The 21,870-nt window shown below is 49.4% G+C and overlaps 2 protein-coding genes across 9 annotated transcripts in view; one reads left to right on the top strand and one right to left on the bottom strand.

The window, feature by feature from the left end:
- Nucleotides 1–14,485, top strand: part of LOC102007969 (maestro heat-like repeat-containing protein family member 7) — a 28,241-nt gene extending 13,756 nt beyond the window's left edge. The window contains exons 13-23 of the mRNA XM_013522084.1: nt 4,306–4,450; nt 4,919–5,094; nt 5,593–5,730; nt 5,827–5,941; nt 7,385–7,525; nt 8,078–8,254; nt 8,573–8,731; nt 9,655–9,756; nt 12,897–12,999; nt 13,458–13,517; nt 14,231–14,485. Of these exons, the coding sequence (XP_013377538.1) occupies nt 4,306–4,450; nt 4,919–5,094; nt 5,593–5,730; nt 5,827–5,941; nt 7,385–7,525; nt 8,078–8,254; nt 8,573–8,731; nt 9,655–9,756; nt 12,897–12,999; nt 13,458–13,517; nt 14,231–14,382 (1,468 nt within the window). The 3' untranslated portion in view covers nt 14,383–14,485. The remainder of the gene's footprint in view (nt 1–4,305; nt 4,451–4,918; nt 5,095–5,592; nt 5,731–5,826; nt 5,942–7,384; nt 7,526–8,077; nt 8,255–8,572; nt 8,732–9,654; nt 9,757–12,896; nt 13,000–13,457; nt 13,518–14,230) is intronic.
- A 3,267-nt stretch (nt 14,486–17,752) lies between these two features.
- Kif21b (kinesin family member 21B) overlaps nt 17,753–21,870 on the bottom strand; it is a 48,376-nt gene continuing 44,258 nt past the window's right edge. For all 8 annotated transcript variants that reach the window (XR_001236851.1, XR_001236848.1, XR_001236852.1 and 5 more), the window contains one exon: nt 17,753–21,746. Coding sequence is in view for 3 of the 8 variants with exons in the window: in XM_005375158.2 (XP_005375215.1) it covers nt 21,686–21,746 (61 nt within the window). In the remaining 5 variants the exon portion in view is untranslated. The remainder of the gene's footprint in view (nt 21,747–21,870) is intronic.

Consider the following 21,870-nt stretch of genomic DNA (forward strand, 5'->3'; position numbering starts at 1 on the left):
TTAAAACTTTTAAATGAAGTTTTTCCCTTGTTGGTGAGTTTTGAGAGGCAATTTTGTACTACAGATAAAAGCCTTTTGTTGGATATATGATTTTCAAATGTTTCTCTCCTTTTGTAGAATGTCTAATTCTCATAAAAATGCAAAAATTTTTTTGATGAAGTCCAGTTTATCTTTTATTTTCCCACCATTTGCTGATGTGACTAACTTTTCTTCATTAAATTGCCTTAGCCCCTTTATCAAAAATCACTTGACCATATTTGTGTAGGTCTATTTACGAGCTTCTCTTCCGTATCATTGATCTATATGTCAGTACAATTGACAGTTCCTTCATCAGTGCCACACACTCTCTCTCTGTTGGTGTAGAATGGTGAGAGTAGACATTTTTGCTTTATTCCCAATTTTAGAATAAATCCTACCATCTTTCACTATTAAGTAGGTTTTGTACCTTTTTAATACCCTTTGTCAACTTTAAAAAGTTCTCCTCTATTTCTTGTTTCTTAAGTGTTTATCATGAAGAGGGGTTAAATTTAGTCAATTTTTTAAAAGATTCACATCTATTGAAAACTACTATGTAGCTTTGCTTTTTCATCCTGTTGATATGGTTAATTGCATTCCTGGGGTAAATTACATTTGGCTGTGATATAGTATCTTTTATAGCTATTTCTAGGTTCAATATATTATTTTATTGAGACTTTTTCATTGGAGACTTTGGGCTATAGTTTTTTTTATTCTTTCTTTTTTTTCTTGTACTATCTTTTTCTAGTTTTGGTATCATGGTAATGCTAAACTCAAGATTCTTTTGGAATATTCCTTGTCCTCTATATTTTGGATGAGTTTGTGTAAAATTAGTATTAATTTTCTCCAAATGTTTAGTAGAATTCACTAATGAAACCATCTGGATGTAGAATTTTATTTATTTGAAAGTTGTTTAACCATAGACTGAATCATAGGGTAAATTCAGAATACCTATTAATTCGTTCATCTTTTTGAAGCTTAAGATGGAAATTACTGATTTAAGAACTTTTTTTTTTTGTTTGTTTTTCTCCGGTACCGGGAACCAAACTCACGACCTTGTGCTTGCCAGGCAGGCGCTTTGCCGCTGAGCTAAATCCCCAGCCCCCAAGAACTTTTTTTTTAAATAAGCATTTTAATGCTATGAATTTCCCTCTAGGCATAGCTTTAACTGCATTCAACACATTTTGATATGTTGGACTTTCATTTTCATTCAGTTAAAAAGTATTTTCTAATTTTCCTTGATGCTTTTTCTCTGACCTCTGAATTATTTAAAAGCGTTGAATTCTCAAATATTTTGGATTTCCCAGATATGTTTTTGTTACTGATTTCTACTTTAAATCTTTAACGGCCACATAGTATACTTTGTATGATTTTCTTTCTTTAAACTTTGTTAAGGCTTGTTTTAAAGTTTAGAATGTGGCATATCATGGCTAATATTACATATGCATCTGAAAAGAATCTGTGTTCTGCTACTGTGTGGCATACTTTATAAATTCAGATAGTTGATAGTTTTGTTAAGACTATATCTTTGTAGATTTTTTTCACTTTTGTTTTCTTTTGATTTGCATTTATATAGCATATCTTTTCCATTCTTTTATTTTAACTATTTTGTATTATTATATTTAAAATGGGTTTCTTGCATATAGTGTATAGTTGAGTCTTATGTCTTCATGAAATTTGAAAATCTCTGCCTTTTAGCTGGCACATTTAGAGCATTTAAAAGTAATGTAACCAAGTTGGGCATGGTGGCGCACGTCTATAATCCCAGCACTCAGGAGGCTGAGGCAGGAGGATTGTTGCAAGTTCGAGACCAGCCTGGGCTACAAAGTGAGCTCAAGGCCAGCCTGAACTACATAGCAAGATGTTGTCTCAAAAAGTCACACAAAAATATTAATGTAACTAACGACGTACTTGGGGTTTTGTCTGCTGTTTTATTATTTGTTTTGTTTATTCCTCTATTTTTTTGTTCCTGTGTTCCCTTTTCTTACATTTTTTTTAAAGTTTCTTCTTTTTTTTTTGTTTTGTTTTTTTTTTAGTTGTTTTTTTTCCCCCTCCCCTGGTACCTGGAATCAAACTCATGACCTTGCGCTTGCCAGGCAGGCACTGTGCCGCTGAACTAAATCCCCAGCCCCAAACAAATTTCTGGGGGTTTTGTTTCTGGATTTTTTTTTTTTTTTTTGTAGTACTGGGGATTATTTGTAGAGGTCCATCCCCAGCCCTTTTTTTTTTTTTTTTTGGAACCAGGAATCGAACTCAGGCCCTTACAATTGCCAGGCATCGAACTCAGGCCCTTACAATTGCCAGGCAGGCGCTTATGCCACTGAGCTATATCCCGGGCCCCTTTTCTTACATTTTTAAAACTGTTTGAATTGCTTTAGGTATTTGATTTTAAATTATTCACTAAATTTTCCCTCTTGGTATATTTTGGGTGAGTTACTAAGGGATTTACATACCTAACTTTGACAGTCTATTCATATTTAATATTTTACAATTTTAAGAAGAGGAAGTTTCAACATACAACTTTCTTTGCCCTCCCTACTTAGGCTGTAATTGTCAGCTGCACCTACACATATTGAAGAAAGCCCATCAAAAATGTTATAATTTTTGCTTTCAATAGTTATATATTTTTAAACTTAAGAGGAGGAAAATAGGCTTTTAAAAATATATTTACCATTCCCATCATTCTTTATTATGGAAATTCCAACTTTCCCTCTACAGCTTGAAAGGTTTTATTAAAATTTCTCTTGTATAAGTTTTATAAAATTTCTCTTGGGTGACAAATTCTTTTGTTTTCTCTTATATAAGAATATTTCATACTTTACCTTCATTTCTGAGGAGTATTTTCACAGACTGTAGAATTCTGGGTTGATGGTTCTGTTCTTTCACCCCATGCCATTCCACGGTCTCGGTGTTATTTGAACCTCATCCTCTGAGCATACAACCCAGGGGTGATTGCAAGAATTATGTTGTCCCACACATAGAATTGAGGGTTCACTTTCTCTTGCATTCTCCTAAGACTCCCCTCAATTTCTAATCCCAGGGATCCCTTTCCAGCTCCTCTGCCTGGAAAGTCAGACTTCCTCTTAGAATTCTACTGGCCTTTACTGATACCGTTGCACAGCTACCTTCCGGGTGAAGAAATAAGAGAAAGGGAGAGAGGGAGAATAAAAGCGATACACAGGGGCTGAAGTGTGGCTCAGTGAGTACTAGAACCTTTGCCCAGCATGTGCAAGACCCTGCATTTGAGCCCCAGCGTCTCCCTCTCTCTCTCCCTCTCTCTCTCCCTCTCTCTCTCTCTCTCTCTCTCTCTCTCACACACACACACACACACACACACACATACACACACACACATATAAATAAAAAATAAAAAGTCATAGGGATTCCTCCCTCTCCCCCACTTGTGGGGCTACGTCTCTGTGTGAAGTGCCTGTGTTAGAATTGCCGCCACTACTACCTCCACTACCCAGCTCTACAGCTAGAGTTGCCCTGGACAGGGGTGGGAGAGAAAAAAAAACCCGAAGGAACCCGATTCCACGCAAGCTCACTGCCCAGGCCCCAGTCTCACTCAGCGATCCTGCTGCTGCAAAGTTCAGCACTGAGGTCACCGTTTGGCCGAAGTGGGGAGAAAAGAGAAAAAACATCTTGGAGTCTTATTCAGTGGGGTTATTTTTTAAAGTTTCAGCTTTCGCTTTCCTCTTGCTTCAAAAGGCTATGATTTCTTGCCACCATTAGACAGACATGTACTTTTCTTCTGCATGTGATTTTGTCAGGTCTACATGTGGGGAGCTGCGCCAGGCAAACACAGAGACTGGTAGAATTCCAAGAGAAAGAGCACACGTGGGGCAAGGATGTTGTAGGGGAAGCCACCAGGCCAGGCCTGCAGAGTGATGGGGTCGCAGGTGCGGGGCATTATAGACTGAAGGGCTTGTCTGGGAGAGCGAGGTGATATTCCAGGGCTGCATGGATGAAGAGAGCTTGGACAGGGTCATAGGAAAAAGTGTGACCAACAAGCCTTGGTCTCAGATATTTTCTTAAATCAAACTCCCAGGCAAAGTAAACATTTTCATATGTACCTGTGTGCACGATGACAGAGAACAGGGCGATCTGGAGGTGATGTAATGATGAAAGGAGAAAAGAGAGGGGAAAGAAAAGGAGAGGAGAGGAAGAAGGAAGAAATCAGAGGAACTGGAGGGCTGGCAAAGGAGCCCGGAGCCCTTCCCTTGGAAGCATTATGGAGAGTATGGGGTAACGGTGGGGTAACTGTGTTGCTGGCTTCTGCCTCTGCAGAGGGGCGTGCAAACCCTGGGAGATCCTGGCATCCTTCCCGAAAGGCTGTGAAGTCATCATGAAGCATCTGCTGCAGAAACTGGTCCCACAGCAGGCACCTCAGGACCGGGAGCCCAGCCAGAGAACAGAGATCTCTCCGCTGATTGTATGGAGGGGCGGGCGGAGAAGGGGCACAGGGGCTGGGCAGGGCATTAGCTGGGCTCTATGCCAGGCTCTGTGTTCTGGGGCCTTTTCCTTTTGGGCACCAGTGTTTTGTTGAACATTCTAATGGCAAAGTCTTGGGATGGGGTTGGAGGGAGCATTTTCCAGATGCTGGGGAAGAGAGGATGAATTCTAGTCCTCCCGGGGTGAGTTGAGGTCAGACACACAGCACTCTCGTGGAAGGTGAGAGACAGAAGCTACCACCATGACTGTAGGAGTATTTAACACAACACTATTCTAGAAACAGCACTTTATTTTCCTGGCTCACATGAATTTAGTTTTTCCTTGCTGTGAGCAGAGTGGGTCTCACCAGGCAAGTCTGTCATGTAATTGGCGGTAGGAAGGGACTTTGTGAGGACAGGGCCCATGAATGGTGACAAATATGATGACGGGTACACTGTCTCACCCTTAGGCCACGAGGGCCATCCATGAGCTTCTGCTGGAGTCAAGTCAGCAGATGGAGGTGCAGACCTTTTTCTCCTCTCTGTTTATCGCGCTGCTCCTCCAGACCTCCTTTCTCATGGTGGAAGGGAATGCTGAAATGATGCAGGATCAGCGGCATGTAACAGAATGGGTGGACCCTGTCAGGTACTTTGCACTGTGGGCCACTGTGCCAGTGACTGTGTCCTGGGCCCAGCAGCTTTGCACCTTTGCTCAACTTGGTGCCAGACTGCTGACCTCAACATCCTTTTCACGCCCTCTTGAGGAGCATTGAGTATGTCACTCATGCATCATCTCAAGTAATCTTCCTGGGCTTTTTAGAAAAGTCTCTTTCTTTAAATGTGGCTTGCAAGGCTGATGCATGTTCTGTATTAAAGTGAAATCAAAGCAAGACATCCAGGGTCATAGACACGGGGTGCATTCCCTACCCCTCTGCAGGTTTCCAGTGTCACCTTAGAGACACCACATTCCTCTTGGCCTTGGTTGTCTCATTTGCCAAATGTTATGCTGGGTCTCTAAGGGCTGTCCCACCACCAGCAGGTCATAGTTCCCTGGGAGGTTGGGAGTCTGGTGAGTGGCTGGAGAGAAGGAGAAGGGTGGTGTGGAGGGGTATGCCTTCCCACCTACCTCCTGCCACCTCCCCAGTTCTACCGTGGAGGCCCTGAAGACTTTGATGCACAGATCTGGGTATGGGAACTTTGAGTCTGAGATTGAGAAGCTTGGGGGCTGGGAACTGCTTGTCAATCCTGAAAGACACTACGATGGAGTCACTCTGCTGGCCAGGTAAGCTGTGCCTGGACCCCTGGCTGGGGACCCTCTATGCTCCTGGTCCTCTTCTGTGGCCTAGGCCTATCCTTAGGACTGTGTTCTCATTGGTAGGTCCCTGGTCACAAAGAACTGCTGGCACAACCGCCCCATCTTCAGCCTCCTCATGAGGATGCTCCAGGACCGCAACTGTGCCAATCACTTCACAGCCTTGGTGTTCCTGATGGAGGTGACTGGTGTGGGGGAACAGCGGGCAGGGGAGGGAGGATGGTCCCCAGGGAAAGTAGCCACATCCAGTGGACTCCCTTAGCGATGGCCACCAGGGAGAGGGGGAGCCTGGTTACTGCCACTGCCTCACAGAAAGGCTGGGGGACATGGTTAATATTTTGTAACAGTTCCTTGAGTCATAGGCTTTGATCCCTCCTGGAATCTCAAGGTTATTCCAGCCCTGACTTGATGGGAAAACACAGCTTTTTCCTTCACCCACTCAGCCTTGATCAGCCTTTTTAAATTAACCTCGGCTCAGTACCCAACCAAAATGGACTCAATATGATTTAGTCACCTGGCAGAAATCATTCAGGCACCTTTGTAGAAAATTTAGAAAATATAGAAAAGTATGTAAAAATTATAAATCATTAGTTATCACAAAACCTAGAGCTTATATAGAGGTGTGTGTGTGTGTGTGTGTGTGTGAGTGAGATGGCTGAGCGCCTTCTCTACCAATATTCTAGGTCTTGCTCTCTCCAAGCCTCCTCCTGTGCCAGTACGTGTTCTTTGTTAACATAAATTTTAATAGGGCTAGAATGTTTCATCACAAAGATGTTCAATAATTAATTGGACTTTCTGCTCCCAAGTTTACCCTATTATTAATGACCTTGTCTTCATACTGGGTTCTCTGAGAGACTTATAAATAACAATAAATAACATCAATGCTTGGGCTCCAACTCAGTCTTGGGAGTGACGTGGAGTTAGGAAACAGCATTTCTAATGGCTCTCCCCATGACTCCAGTGTGCAACCAGGGCCGATAGTCCTGAATTAGCATTGCCTGTTTGATACTGTATTGCCCAGCTCAGCTCAGCTCAGCGTCCCCAGGGCTGTGGAATGATAGTGACAGTGATCTTGTAATAATTTCTGTTTTTTCTCCTCCCTTTAAAAAAGTACTATTCTTGGAGATTATCTTTGACTTCTCTTTCTCTCTTCCAAAAAGTTGGTAAACCTGACCGATACGTACTTTGCAGCAATCCTCAGAGTCATCCTTTCTCCATCCCCGCTGTTCTAGCCCCATTGTCTGTGCCTGGGTCAAGTTCAAAATAACATGCTGAACCAGGCCATGGGACTTGCCTATACTGCCAGCTACTCGAGGGGCTAAGGAACACTTGCAGAATGAGCGAATGACTTCTGGAACAATACAATGTGAATTTACTCTTCAACTGAACTTTGACCTTTCTACCAATTCTTCCAAAGCCTTCAGAACATTCTTTTGTTTGTTTGTTTTGTTTTGTTTTGTTTTTCTGGTACCAAGAATCGAGCTCATGACCTCATGCTTGTCAGGCAGGTGCTGTGCCGCTGAGCTAAATCCCCAGCCCCCAGAACATTCTTTATTAACAAATAGGGACCTAGATTCAAAGTCATTGTTTTCTTTGCCCACCTTTTTCGGTCTCCTTTTGCCAGTTGCTCCAGTGTCCAGATGTGGCAGCCATAGTGGATGACTTCATCACCCACATTCTGGCCAACTGGTTCAACTGTACGGAGCCAGCTACGGTGAAGCTTCTGCTAAAGATGACAGAGGTCTTCACAAAGCACAAGAACCTGGTAAGATGTTTCGGGGGCCAAGGGCATGTTTTCAGATCTTGTCACCTTGGGAAGGCACAGATAGGCCTAGAGGTCTGGTATGTCCAGTTATGGACATTCTTGGAATGACAGAGCAAATCCTCATAAGGATTCAAGGACAGGGTCAGGGCTTGTGCCATTCAAGTTTCATCGTTCTTAGGAAGAGCCCTCCGAGGAAGTCAAAATGGGTCACTTCATAGATGAGACCCAGCCAATCCTGGGACCCCAGACATATCATCTGAGACTCTCAAAGATGGGTACCATCATCAGAGATGGGAAAGGAAGTGGGGAGGGACTTACAGTGTAGTAGAAAGAGGAGCCGCCTCCATCTTTTCCCCTTTTCCCAGAAGGCACCTGCCCAAATGTCCTCCAGGGCAGGTCATTCTGACAGCCATCCAACAGCTGGACCAATCTCAGTTCCAGGGTGGAAAGTGGTAGAGCCCACTGGCTTCTCATGTGCAGGGCGCTGAACCAAAAGTGAGCAATTTCTCAGATTTCCCTAGCTGACTCAAGTTCTGAGCTCTTGTTCCGCAGGAGAGGCGACTCCGCATCCTGCAGCCCCAAGTGCTGAACTGCTGCTACTCCTCCAGCAGCGACATTGTGATGGAGGCTTTCGTGGTGCTGAAGCACCTCGTGGAGGACCTCACCTGGCAGAACTCCTCCTCCTTCCTTATTCAGCTCACCTTCAAGCTGGAGCCCTTCTTCGAGGAGGTACAGTCCCCCAAGGGGCCATTTTTTGCCTCTAGGTGTCTGTGAAGGGAGGAAGACAGGCAGTTTTCTCAGAAGACCCTCTGGTTGACCAGGACACCATTCAGTGAGGGCTGATTGCTTCTGCCCTGTCATCTTGTGACTGAATAGAATGAGATGGAGCAAGGACAGACCACAGCTGCCTAGGAGAGTCCCACTGAGGAATCGAGCAGATCTTTGAGGTGGTGGGAACACAGGCAGGAGCATGAAGTTGGTAGAGGTGGAGCTCAAGTGACTGTGGGACAGAGGCAGGTACAGAGGCAGAGATGTCTTCCCACCCAGGAATCCGAGGACCTGCGCTTGCTGGCCTTCCAGATCTACAGCCATCTCCTGGCCAAGGTCAAGAGGAGGGTGCTTGTCTTCCCCTTAAGGCACCAGATCCTCAACTTGATAGTCTTCCTGGCGCTGCACCTGCAGGATGTGAATTTTGAAGTGGCTCAGGTAAGAGGCCCAGCCTGAGGCCTGGCACTCAGCCCCGTTCTGACACTGAGCATGATCAGCATGTGACCAGGGCTCCAGCAGACCTGTTAGGCTCCGATCCCAGAAAGTTTCAGTAAGAAGCCAGAACTGACCAGGTGCTGTACCATAGTTTTCTCAAGCTTCGGCTCTATCCAGCAGGCCACCAGTTCCAGTAGGACATGGCAGGTGTGGACACTCTGAGGAGGACAATCCCAGGGACCATCCTTGGCCCCTGAAGTCTTCCTCTAGGCTGCTTTCTGCTCCTGCCTTGGCCCTGGGTAGAGATAGGGCTCCCTGGCTGGAGGCAGTGTGCTGGGCACAGCAGGGAGCCCAGGATGGGATGGGCTGGATCTGAGCACCAGAGACCAGGAATGGGTATGGCAGCTGGAGAACTTGAAAACCAGCCAAGTCCATTTTCAACAGAACACCTTGTTTGCAGAGTGGCTTTCTTGCCTTTTCTGAGGCCTCTTGGTGCATCTGCTTAAAAGAAAAATTATCCTTGTGGGGGTAAGGTTCCCCCAGGTCACCTCCATGGTGATGTTCCTGACCGAGCCAACCTAGAGTCAGAATAGTAACTGACTTTTAGGAAATCTAATTTCAGACAGACTGCTTTAGGTGGCAGTAGGGAAGCCATAGGGCTCTTGGGAAAGCCTATAAGGTTGATACATAGTTCTGGGTCTCAGAATCTAGCAAAGCCTCCTTCATGGGAAAAAGGGCTTGTCAATGGATTTGATGGCCCCTACCTTCCTTCTAACCCTGATCCCTGAGCATGATCAGCATGTGACCAGGGCTGATTTGTAGCCTGGCCATTTGTCTAAATGCCCTCTTTCCCTGAGTTTCCACCCCACCAAGGCCAAAAGGGCTGCCATTTGGCTTCCCTCATGGTACGCTCCCTTTCTCCCCAGATCTGCAGGATCACACTGTACAACACAGCCGCCCTACTGCGCTGGTCAAAGCTCAGAAAAGTCTTCGCCAAGGAAGATGTATTTACCATCATGGGGGCCCTGGTAAGCCAGCAATTGCCTGTGCGAGGGAGGTCCTTCCGCAGCTAGGGGTTTGTGGCAGTAGCAAGAGTTCAACAATGAACTACTACTCCCTGGGCATCTGCTTTGTGCTGGGCACCTAGACTGTGGTTCAGCACTCATATTGCTTCCCCTCTGCATTGAGGAGTGAGGCACACAACCTAATAATTTCAGAATACTTTGGTAAGGGCTGCAAGAGAGGACTGCACTTTCTAGTACAAAGGAGGGGCACCCAGTCCAGGCCTGGAGGAAATGTCATCTTCAGAAGGAGCACGGAAGAGGGGCAAAGAGAGGGATCATGAGTGCAAGCTGAGGTGTGCACACCCCGTGCACAGGGTGTGGAGTCAAGCACTGATTCTGCCAAGGACTTTGCACACCTTTTCCTATAGAATTTGATCTTTTAACTACCCTGAGAAATAAGGCAAAAAAAGCCTGATACTGTGTGTGGGAGCCCTAAGTGGTTTGCAGGGCTATACAGGGAGACACTTACCAGAGAATCTGCCTAGGGGGCCCGGAGGACAACGGAAGACCCCACCCCAGGCCACCTTCTCAGTGGCCTGACACAGCACACCCTCGATCTGGAATATTTTTGGTAACACCCTCTTTACTACCCAAAGTAAAATTTATAAACAATATTACCTACCTATGCATATTTCCAAACTAAATAAACATAATGCCCTAACTCCAAAGGACTAGGGAAAATAACTTATAATGAAGTATTATGCACAGATGTACATAGCACGATGTGACATAACATAATATCAACCACTTACGTAAGTGCTTGGGCTCAGTTACTCTAGAAGGCATAAAACAGAAGCTGCCTTCCTATTCCTTACTCAGAATTGCAGAGTGACACCAGGGAGTAGTGCAGGCACTCAGTTACCGCAGGAAACATTGCCACTGATGACGTGACTTCCAAAGTAATGGATAATAGTTGTTGGCGTACTGAAGAAAAGGAAGTGTAGCTTTTGGCTTATACGGTAGATGTATTCCTAGAAACCCAGCATGTATCTGAACTGTAAAAAGTAGTCTATATTATATAGAAGACAGAGTCAAGGTTTGGGCACAGTTTTGAAACAGGCTTTCCATTGACACAAATATGCAAGGAGATCACAAATCAATATGCTCTCTGTCATCATTCTGACAATCAAAACCAGCCCCTGACTCTTCCCAGTAGAGAAGTAACCAGCTGCTTCTATGAAAGAAAGTGAGTTTAGGGTTGCTAGTTATTCCAAATTGCTGAGAAGCAGAAAATCCTGATTTTAGGTGAAATTTCCCATGTTTATGTTGGCAAGCAATTGATAATGTGGACCAAACAGAATCTGCAGGCTGCTCTTGACTGATGCGGACTGGGCAGGAGAGCACAGAGCAGGATGCCAGAGGCTGGGCCAGGCTGGCATCGGAGGTTTGGGCACAGTCAGGAGCAGGACTTGGACCTGTAAACAGTGGCGGCCACTGAAGCATTTTAAGCAAGGGGGTTGCATGGTTGGATAGCTGTGCATTTTAGACAAATGGCCAGGCTACAAATCAGTGGAAAGTTCACAAGGAGAAGAACAGAGGCCCCTGGAGAGAGATGACAAAAAGTGGTGAAGACAAAGCCATGGAGGGATTATCTGGTTTTGGAGATTGATTTGATGCGGCGTGTGAAGGCAGAGAGGTCAGCTCTTGGGTTTCTGACCTGGTGTCCTGGGCAGAGGTCAGGAATACAGAGGGAGGGGCAGGTGTGAGAGGAGAGGCAGAGAGGTCAGCTCTTGGGTTTCTGACCTGGTGTCCTGGGCAGAGGTCAGGAATACAGAGGGAGGGGCAGGTGTGAGAGGAGCTGGCGAATTGAGTTGTACATGTAGAGTTTGTAAAGTGACTCCAGGTGGTCCGTCCCACTGGAAGTCAGATGTCTGTCACCGAAGCGTGGAGAACCAGGCTGGGCTAGAGACAGGGATTTGAGAACATCGAGTGTATGGCTGGACAGTTGATGGAAGTCGCAGCCACGAACCTGCTATGCTCCAAACTGCAGTGGAAGAAGCATAGGATTCAACACTGGGATCCCAGGAAACGCTAGTTCCAAGGAGACTAAGGAGATGAGGACAGAAAATCAAATGCAGTCAAGGGAAAATAAAGGGGTCATGGCCAGCTGGGAAGGACAGCGTCAGGCAGCAGTCAGTGTGGTTCCCCGTGTGACCATAGCATGAGCGGCGGAGCACACGTCTGGGACTGGCAGTGCTGATCGGACTTGGATCACAGAAGCCCATGGTGACCTCTGGTCAAGGTCAGAGGTGGTAGAAGGAAAACTACTGGGGAAAACTGAAGGCTTTTCCAGGGTAACTTCAAAAGTGGGAGTGGGGTGAACAGGTGGCCTGGGCTCAGCCTCTGCCACTTCAACCCAGAGAAGCCCCAGTTTTGATTGTTAGGGATATTGGTTTTCCAGTGAGGAATTTTATTTCAAGAAAAGATCCTCCCGCCAAACAGTTGGGAGAAACGCCCCCCAACCATGAATGTAGCCTCCTTTTGAAAGAACTTCAACTGCAGAGTGCAAAGGAAAGGTCAGATCATCGCAGGAAGGACAAGCAAGGCCTGAGGTCAAGGCTGTGGCTACTGCAAGGGGAGAATCTTTGAGGCAGGAAGTCAGGATGGGCACAGACAGGATATGACCCCAGGTAAGGGAGAAAGGGGAAATCCTTGATTACATGCAGCACTCCGTCTAAACAGAATGTTGTGGGCATGACTGGGTCTATTGCAGCCTTGAGCATATGTCCATGAGACTGAACATTTTAAGGCAATGTATAAGTACACAATTTTTATTTTTGGTAGGGAAGGAGATGGGGAAGTTCATTCTTCTACTGTCAGGAGTAGGAGAAAAACATGTATGAGCCAGACTAGGGCAAATCTATGTAAGTTTCATGTTCCAGCAGGGTCAAGACCAGGAAAGCAATCCCTGTGGCTTGGTAAATCCAGGAAGACTTCATGGAGGAAATATAATTTCAGGAGCTGGGGTAGGAGAGTTAGAGATGTAGGATATTTTGGAAGACTTTTGCACGCAATGGATAACCCTAGTTCAGTCCCAAGACAGTCTAGGAGACAGAAGAAGTGGCAACTTCTGTGATCCTTCTGTGATCAAACACCTCTTACAGCTGCAGCAAGAGACAAACAAAGCCCTCTGGTTCCTGAAGCAGTGTGTAGCTTTGTTCAAGAGCACGCAGGTCCCCATCCGCCAGGCAGCTGTGTGGTTTGCAGGTATGGCTTTCACCTTCTTGGGGCCACTGTGTCCTTGCTGCAGGGGCCTTCAGTCTGAGGACCTGGGACCTGAAGGCATAGTGACAGGCCCTACAGAAATGATGTAACCCCTCCCCCCCCGTTAGGTTGGGTGACCTTTCCCATAGCAGACGGGCCAAGTCCTAGGTAGCCAGGGTAGCCCAGCTCCCAAAAGGATGAAGGATCAGAGTCTGGGTGCTGCCCTGTGCGGGAAGTCAGGCAGAGGGCATTGCTTTGCATCACCCCAGGGACAAGCATCTTGGGAGCAGAGTGATATCCACCACTTCTCCTGCCCAGTGTGCTTAGAACCCTTAGGGAACTGGGAACTAATTCCAACTTTATGGGCAAAGTCCTTTGGTGGAGGCCAAGTGAGGGAATGGTGACTGCTTGGAGAAGAGCCCATGCGGGGCCACTGAGGTAGCTCTGTGTGTCACCCACAGGCCAGATCCTCCAAATCCTGGATGCGGAAGAGATGAGCGAAATCGAGGAGGCTTATGCAGGTGAGTGGCCCACAGCTGGTGGTTTTTAGAGGTACTGGTGTCTGTGGGGAAGGCTCGGAAATGCGGGAAAGTGGGTAGGGGTATTTGCAAAATCATCATCCAGAAGGACAGAAAATGAGACTTCTCTCCAAGGATGTTGGGTTTCAGGGTGTTGGTCAGACCCCTGCTGCATCCACGTTAACTCACTCTCACTGCTGTGGAGCTTGAGCCCACGTGCCAGCCAGGACAAATCCTTGAATTTGTCCTAGGAGACACAGCTGACTTCTTCCTTGGGGGACACGGCCCCTTCCCTTGGGAACTCCCAGAACTGGTGTTATAGCCCACGTGTTCTCCACCATAGCTCTGGGATGTGTCCTCTGCAAGTCCTTTTTCCTCCATCTTGCCTCTCATTCTGCTGGCTCCCAGACACAGTGGCTTAGCCCTGCCTACCGTTCTCTCAGAGGTCAGAGGACTTCACTACAGCTATTCTGTGGAGGAGGGGGAGGGCAGAGCCAGAGAAAGGAAAGCAGAGAGGCCCAAGGGGGTTGGTGATGGATACAGGATGTGGGCAGGTGGCCTGAGCCAGGGCAGACTTGGGGTCTGCTTGTAACCTAGAACTCTTCTTCGTATCTTAGAAGCTCCCAGCCCCATCCTGTTTCCCTCTTCATCCCTCAAACTGGGCACAGGCCTCCCACCCCTGGCTGCCCTGCTCTATAGCAGCTTCTGTGTTACAGCCCTGAGGCACATGAAGGGAGACCCCGATCCCATGGTCAGCTGCCTTGCCACGCAGACCATCTACGTCCTGGAAGCCAAGGAGAAGCTGCTGCTGGACAACCCCCTGACTTCCTGCTTCTGCTGGAGGAGGCCCCAAAGGGGCTACTTCTGAGCCTGCATCCTGGGATTGAAGCTGAAGGCCTGGGTTGAAGACTGGCAGTGGGACCAGCCTCCTGAGCCCAGCCCAAGAAATGGTGTGCCCCTGAAGGACTGCTCTAATAAAAGGAGAAATCCTGCACTTCTGTGGAAGTAGATGTCAGTTCTTGGCTGCTTGGGGTAGAGCCGTGTGCTGTGAGCCAGCTGCTTGGCAGGAAACGTCTGGGTCCAGGCTGGCCTCTCCCTGCTCTGCCCCTGTCTGCCCTTCTCCCCTTCAGCCCAGTGACCTGAGGCCAGAGCAAGCAGTTTCTTTTGAACCAACTTGAACTACAAATGGGGAGTCTCTATAGTCTAGCTATATTGGCCAGTGTATGTATGTGTGTGTATATATATATAATTTTTTTCATTGTACTGAGGATTAAACTTAGAGCCTTTGCACTGAGCTACATTCCCAGCCCTTTTTTAGTTTTTTAATTTGAAATAAGGTCTTGCTAAGTTGCCTAGGCTGGCCTTAAACTTGAAATCTTCCCGCCTCAGCTTTCGAGGGTCCTGGGGTTATAGGCACGTACCACCACACCCAGCTCTGGGCCAGATTCTTGATAGTGAACAATGGCGTCTGCTCTGATTAGTTGAATCAGGAGTGATTTAATAAAGTGCTATTAGTCAGCTCACAAACTATCTGGGGAGATCAGAGAGTTTGGATACCACACAGCTAGGAATCGGTGGCGCTATGAAGCAGCACCATGGCTCCCCCTTGACTCAGCCCAGACAATGGCCTGAGCGACTGTGCTCAGGCTGGATTCCAGGCTTGGTCACTGCACCTCTAAAGAGCTCTGTGCCGTGGGGACTGGTCAGCACCTGCTCTCCCCTATTGCCTGTCGGAGTCAGCCTGACCCTGGCCCACCTGACAACAGTCCCACAATGTCTCTGGATCTACACAGGCTCATTTGCTGCTCCTGCAGCCACAAACCCTCCTCTCTCCCCCTGCTACCGCCTGTTATCCATGATGCTTCCTCACTGGGCCCTAGGCAGAACTCAAGACATTAATTCAGTGTTCCAGAAAAAGCTAGGCTCCCAAGGGCAAACACGCACTGACCCTGCTAGAGCTCTGTCCTCTGCAGCGCCAACCTCTGTCACTCGCCTGAGCGCCCCTCCTGCCATCTCCCTGCCATTTGCCTCCCTGCAGCAGCACTGTCTCAGCCTGGCCCAGCAGCTGGCATTCGTTCTCTGTGCTTCCAACCTTAAGTCTGGCACCGAAGGCCGCACTAGTCTTGGCATTGGTCAGGAGGCCACTTTATAGATGGAGGTGAATGAGAAGTTTCACCGGAATTGGTGACACACTCATACCCCTTCCTTGGCTCCAAAAGGCAATCTTGCTTTGCTACAAGCAATGATAGACGGTAGATTTTATTAAAAATCTATTAATAGTGCCAGGCATGATGGTGCATGCCGGTAATCCCAGCACTTGGGAGGCTGAGGCAGGAGGCTTGCCACAAGTTTAAGGCCAGCCTGGGCTACATAGGAAGTTGAAGGCCAGCCTGAACTACATAGCAAGACCCTCTCTAAAAAAACAAACAAACAAAAAACACCAACAAAAACCACCTCCCGAAAAACCCAACATATTAACAGGGTAAGTGATGTGGGATAAGACCTACTTCCAAGACTGTTCTGATGATCCCACAAATCACCTTAGTCAAACCAAGTAACAGATTGTGGGGTCATCTCTGTCCCAGTATGACCTTGCCCAATTTTGTCAGCCTCCCTGGGCCTCAATTTGAGACAGGTGGGGAAAGGGGTGGGTCTTTTAAGATGCCACCGAGCTCAGACAACGAATGGCTCTCATCGCCTTCTGAGCAGGGCCATTTCCTTGTCTGGGAAAGCTGCCCTGAAATTTAGGTCCTAAGTGGGGTTTTCCTTGACTCTCTTGTTTTCCAACTTTTCTAAAGCAGGTAGTATTCATATAGTGGGGTGGGGGGACACCACACAATACAAAAGTTAAGAGGCCCTTAACTTTGTATCCCTCTTCCCTCAAAACACAGGGAATGCGGAACTTTGGCTGCAAGCCCTTGGGGGAAGGAGTGAGGGAGGGGTAGAGGGCAGGGAGGAGCTGGCCTTGGAAGGCCTCTGACAAGGTCACTGGAGCCTGGTCCCCAGATTTCACTCCTACACCCAGCCTGGCTGCAGCTGGCCATGCCCAGCTGTTACCTCCAGCAGTGCACAATGGGCCCTGGACTGGAGGGCAGGATTCCATGGAAATATGGCCTGTGGGAAGCAAGGCTGGGGCTCAGTGGGCCAGCCAAAAACCACCATCCTCCTGAGGCCAGAGCAGGAGGGGCTGGGGACTTAGGGAAACTGCTCACTGTGGCTCAGGGTCCTCTCTTACTTGAGGACTGGAAGCCTCTTGGGGATTCTTCCCTGGGACGCCTCCCCACCATACACACACACACACACGATGACCGTTTGCCACAAACTGAGGACCTGCTAGCTGGACTGTGTTGCAGCTATGGGTCTGCGTAAGCTCCTGAGTGCTAAGGGACTTCTGTAAGCTGAGAGAGTAACTTGTTTTGCATTTGGGAAACAAAATAGAACACAGTAGGAAGCAAAGGGCTCAGAGTGTCTGGGCCCATGGTGATGATGCAGCTTCTCCCCGAGCCTCATCCTGAGATGAGGGTATCCAGAGGGAACACAGTTGGGGCTCAGTGGTATGACAGCATGGGCAAGGCTCAATTCCTGGCATCAGAAAAGAAAAACAAGGGATGTGGGGGTGGGTATAGCTTTTAAAAGTTTAAGTGAAAATCACAACCACTACAGAGATACCAGAGATACTTTCTGAAAGGACTTCTTTATATTTCTGTCTTCACTCCGTAAGCAGCGAGGGAACGAAATGTGTGGCACACAGTGAATCCCAGGTCCTGCGGAAGGCACATGCTAAGTTAGTGCAAGGAAATGAGGCTGCAGTTGGGCAGGGTGGGTTCAAATCCGGGCTCTGTCCTTTCTAGCTGTGAGCCTGGACAATTAATTTACTTCCATTCTGAGACATTTCTCACTGCATAAAATGAGGATGTCACCTGTCCACAGGCTTGGGAAGATCCAATGGAAACTGCCCTGATCAGTGCCTGAGATAAATAGGTGCTCAATAAATGCTAGTGCCTACTCGCTCAGCAGCTACACGGGCTCTGGTCCCTGAAGGCAACATGTGAAGTCTGGAGGGGAAATGGACACTCAAAGTTCTGCTTTCTGGCTGAGGAAGCCTCAGACTCAGAGCCCAGGAAGTTCTCTTAAGCTGGACCCAGTCCCAGAGGCCAGCGTCATTCACCCACCAACACCAGTACCAATTTCCCACTCTGAAAAGGGCCACCAGCCAAAGTTCAGCAGCTCTCAGGGGCAGTCCTTCCACAGACAACAGTCATTCAGATTTTATTTATGACAACTTCTTAGAACACACACATTCAATCTAGGAACAGAAATGTACAGCAAGAGGCTTAAATAACTTTCATACACTATGTACAGTCATCAGCAGAGGTACAAAACTTATATACACCTTGTGCTAGCCACATCTCAGAGGGGCACACGAGCCTGGGCAGGGGGCGATGGCTAGAAAAGAGCTGGTGGGCAGGCAGGGCCCCATCCCTTCAAGGGTCTTCTCTGACCATCTGTTCTTCATCAAGCAGTTTCTACTCCCTACTTCTTGGTGAGGGCCTTGGGACACACATTGGAAGTACTAAACTGGGGTGTGGTAGGGCTCGGGGGTCATCTGAGGGCTAGAGGTAGAGGAGGGCGGGCATGGGGGACAGAACACAGATGCCAAAGAGAAACAACTTTCCCTGCAGATTCTGCTCCACAGGGCGTGAAGAGCTGGGAGCCAGGAAGGGAAGGCCAGGCCCAGGAAGGCCTGTGGGGGACACTGGCCATTGACCAGGAGGAGGCTGTGCCCAGCAAAGAAAGCAGTGAGCAGTTTCCTGTTTGAGATGCCAAAGGGACAGTGCCACAAGTTTGGGCTTCACAGGGGAAAGCCATTCACTGCTCCTGCTGGGCAGGCCCTGCCCACAAACACACCAGGCCCGGGCAGGGTCTGAACAACCAGGGGGTGTGCCTGTGCCCAGCCCAGATTCCAGTGGGGGTGGCCCCCAAGAGATGGGAGAAGACTGGGCAAAGGGACATTATGTCCCTTGACTTCACAGCAGCCGCCTGCCTGTCTCCACCATGTTAGGCAGTGTGCAAAAGTCCTGGCGACTCAGTATCTTCATCGAAGTGGTTTTGTGCTTTAAGCTACCCTGTGGCCAAGCCACACAGCCCCTGGCAGGCATCAGGGCTAGACAAGGGAGGGGAAGGAGAGTTTCCAAGGCCTCAGCTGGGCCGGCAGGAGGCCATTCCCATATCCAAGGCTGTTCTTTCCCAAGCGCTTAGTGGCAGCACCCTGACTACTGCAAGGCTTGGCTGTGTGGCCTTGGCCTCTTCCCCTCCCCTCCCTCCGCAGCAATCTCCAAAGGTGGCTCAGGTGTGGCCTCAGGGGATTCTGGCTGCCCTCGAGGAATCAAGTGGCTGGATTGAAAGCAAACACTGAACTGGCTAATACTGAGAGTGAGGCCTTGGTGTAGGGCTGTGCTGAGAAGCCGAAGGGCCGTGGAAGCCAGTCAGCTTCAAAAACAGGGACCTGGCTCAGGAGACAGTCTTGAGTCCACACTCTTCAGGCTCAGTGGGGCTAGCACAGCCTGTATTCAGGCGGGGGAGTTTGGGCTAGGGTGCGCTCTGCTCCCGGGGCCCATGGCATACAGACATGACCTGGGTCTCAAGTCTCAGGATGGGGACACAACATAACATAAAAAGCCCCAGAATTAGGCCCAGCCTTGTTCTCAGCAAGGGCGGCTGCCTTCCCCAATATATGGCATCACTGTCTAACTGGGGTTCCTGGCCAACCTTCAAGGAGCCTCCTGCCTCCCGGTTTGGCCACATCGCCTGCTGAGAGCTGCCCTGCCACTGTGCTCAGATCACAACTGGTTTGTGCTTCCAACAAAGGATGCTTGTGCGAGAGGTGGAGCTGGGGGCCTGCCCCATCTGTGTACCTTGGATGTTCCCGAAGGTGTGGGCAGAGACCCCAGGGCTTGTGCAGCACAGCTCAGAGCAGCTCAGGGATGACAGGCTCAGGGATCCAGAAGGACTTCAAGTTTAGAGTCAATGATACTTGCCGGGACAGGGGGGCCAGCCCTGCGGTGAGGTAGTGACCCATCAGAGACGGCGGACAGCGGGCAACAAGGAGCACCTCTGGAGGCCATAAGACCACATCTTGTGCAAGAACAGGCCTTGAAGCTACAGTACAGTCACCTCAGGTTGGGGTACCCCCAGCCCACAGGGAAGGGCAGGGGACACAAGTCTTGTGTGTTTCCGTAGTTTGTAAACAGTCATGCAGACAGGGTCATTCTTACAGGGTGCAATGTCAAAGCTTTCCGTTCAGGTGGGGAAGGCTGGATGGGGCAGGAAAGGAGACTGGTGGTCACTTCTGAGTTCGAAGGGAGTTGCCCAGCAACCCTGGGGCAGCCAGGGGAAGAAGGATTTGCAGTCAGAGCAGACAGACCATTCCGGTTCCAGAAGACCAGCATTCGAGTCAGGTCATCCCGACATTGGCTCACCAGACCTAACGTCACATCTGGCAGGGGCCGCACACAAGCAGGACGACCTCTTCAGCCTCTGGGGTGGTGCCGAGGAGGGAACAGCCCCACACAGCCTTCACTGGGGCCCCGACCCTCCCACACCGGGGGAGGCTCCAATGGCCTTGGACGCACAAAAACGAGCTGAGTGCAGAGGCAACGCCACTGCAGGCAAGTTCGAAAGTCAACGTGTCCTCTAGAAAGAATGGGGACTCCAGGCTCCTAGACTGAGGCCGAGAAGCACAAGACCAGTGTGGAAAAACAGCGTGGACACGCTTGGGGGAAAGCCTGGGATGAAGGATGGAGCTGACCCCACCCAAGACCCATCCCTGTAAATCCAGAGTTGTTCCAACAGGGGGCACTGGAACACTGATTTAGCCCCAGCCTTCGAGTTGTGAGGCCACAGCCCCAGGGGAAAAGGAGGCTCCAAGAACTACCAACTGCCTTCTCACCATGAATCTCCTAAAAGGAAGGGCCATGCACTATGCTGGGTTTAAGGCTTGAAAATGTATCTCCTGAATAACTACAGGAAAAAAGCTGAAGAGACTCCCTGTCCCAAATGATGATGAAAACATGGCGACCCAAGCTGCTTCCTACCAGATAGTCTACTAAGCTGCTGCCTACATGACCACATAAGACTCTGCAGGGTGGGGCTCCCTGGTCCTGGGCTGTGAGGAGCGCGCCCCCTTTCCAGGGGCAGAGGGCATGAGACCTGTGAGCAGACACAGGTGGCACCAAGGGCATGGCTGGTGTAAGGCTGCCCAGCAGCGGGCCAGGCCTGGGCGAGGAAGGCACTGAAGCATCAGGCAGCCTAGTTGCCAGGGGTGCACTAGAAGGGTCCCCAGGGGCACAGTCGGGGCTAGGCTGGAGCTGCGAAGTGTGGAAGCAGGTATTTCCCTCCTCTACAGAGCAAAGCCAACAGAGGTGGCGGCCCCCGAGCGCCATGGGAGCAGACCCCCTAAGAGCTGAGGGACAGAAGGTATGGGAAGAAACTTCAAGTCAGTTTCCAGGAGGCAACAGGAAAAAAATAAACAATAAATAACTGAATTCCTGACCATCTCTCCAAAGGGGTATTTCCAGTAGCTCCTCCAGGGCCCTATTGGGAAGGGCTGCCAAGGGAAGGCTGGGGCCTACTGGAATCAGCTGGACACAGGGTTCGGGGTCAGCTGCAAGCCCAGCTGCCTATACCTGGTCTCCACGGTTACCTGAGGACTATCTTGTTGCGTCAGAGGCAGGTACAGTGGCTCCAGAAGTTGGGCTGTGAGACACAGGGAGGCCAGCTCATCAGAGGGCACCATGGAGCTGGGGCTACTTTACCTTCCTACAGGGCTCCACCCTGGGACAACAGTGGGGAAGACAGGGCAGGGCCCGCTCAGCAGGAAACACCATGGCCTGGCCGGCTGAGGGGAGGCCAGGGAGTGGCTGGGGGAGAGAGAGGGGGGATAATGCCTTTGGCTTCACAGCTTAACTCCTCCCCAACCTCTCTCTCACCGAGAGGCTCCCGAGGCAGGGGAGGGACAGGGAGCCTATACTGTGGGAAGTCCAAGGGAGAGGAGGCGGAGCAGGAGAGGGGCCACACCCTCTGCCCCCTGCGCAGCTCCCATCTGGTTGGCCACAGCTTCCGTTCCACGCTGTGCAGGCTGCTGGGGCGGAGGGTCCAGGCGCCCCTCTGACCTAACTCCGAGGGTGGGCCTCCGGTAACCGACGCACGCTCCAAAACTTCACCGTCAGGTCGCTGGCAGGGAGGACACAGAGGGAGCTGGTCAGCTCTCAAAGTGGGCCCAGCTGGCTGCCCTAAAAGTCACAGTTGGGCTGCGTCCCCCCCTTCCCACCTGTGGCAGGGGCAGAGAGGCAGGCGC

Source organism: Chinchilla lanigera, unplaced genomic scaffold, assembly GCF_000276665.1.
Source record: "Chinchilla lanigera isolate Chin_1 unplaced genomic scaffold, ChiLan1.0 scaffold00005, whole genome shotgun sequence".
NCBI classification, from domain to species: Eukaryota; Metazoa; Chordata; class Mammalia; order Rodentia; family Chinchillidae; genus Chinchilla; species Chinchilla lanigera.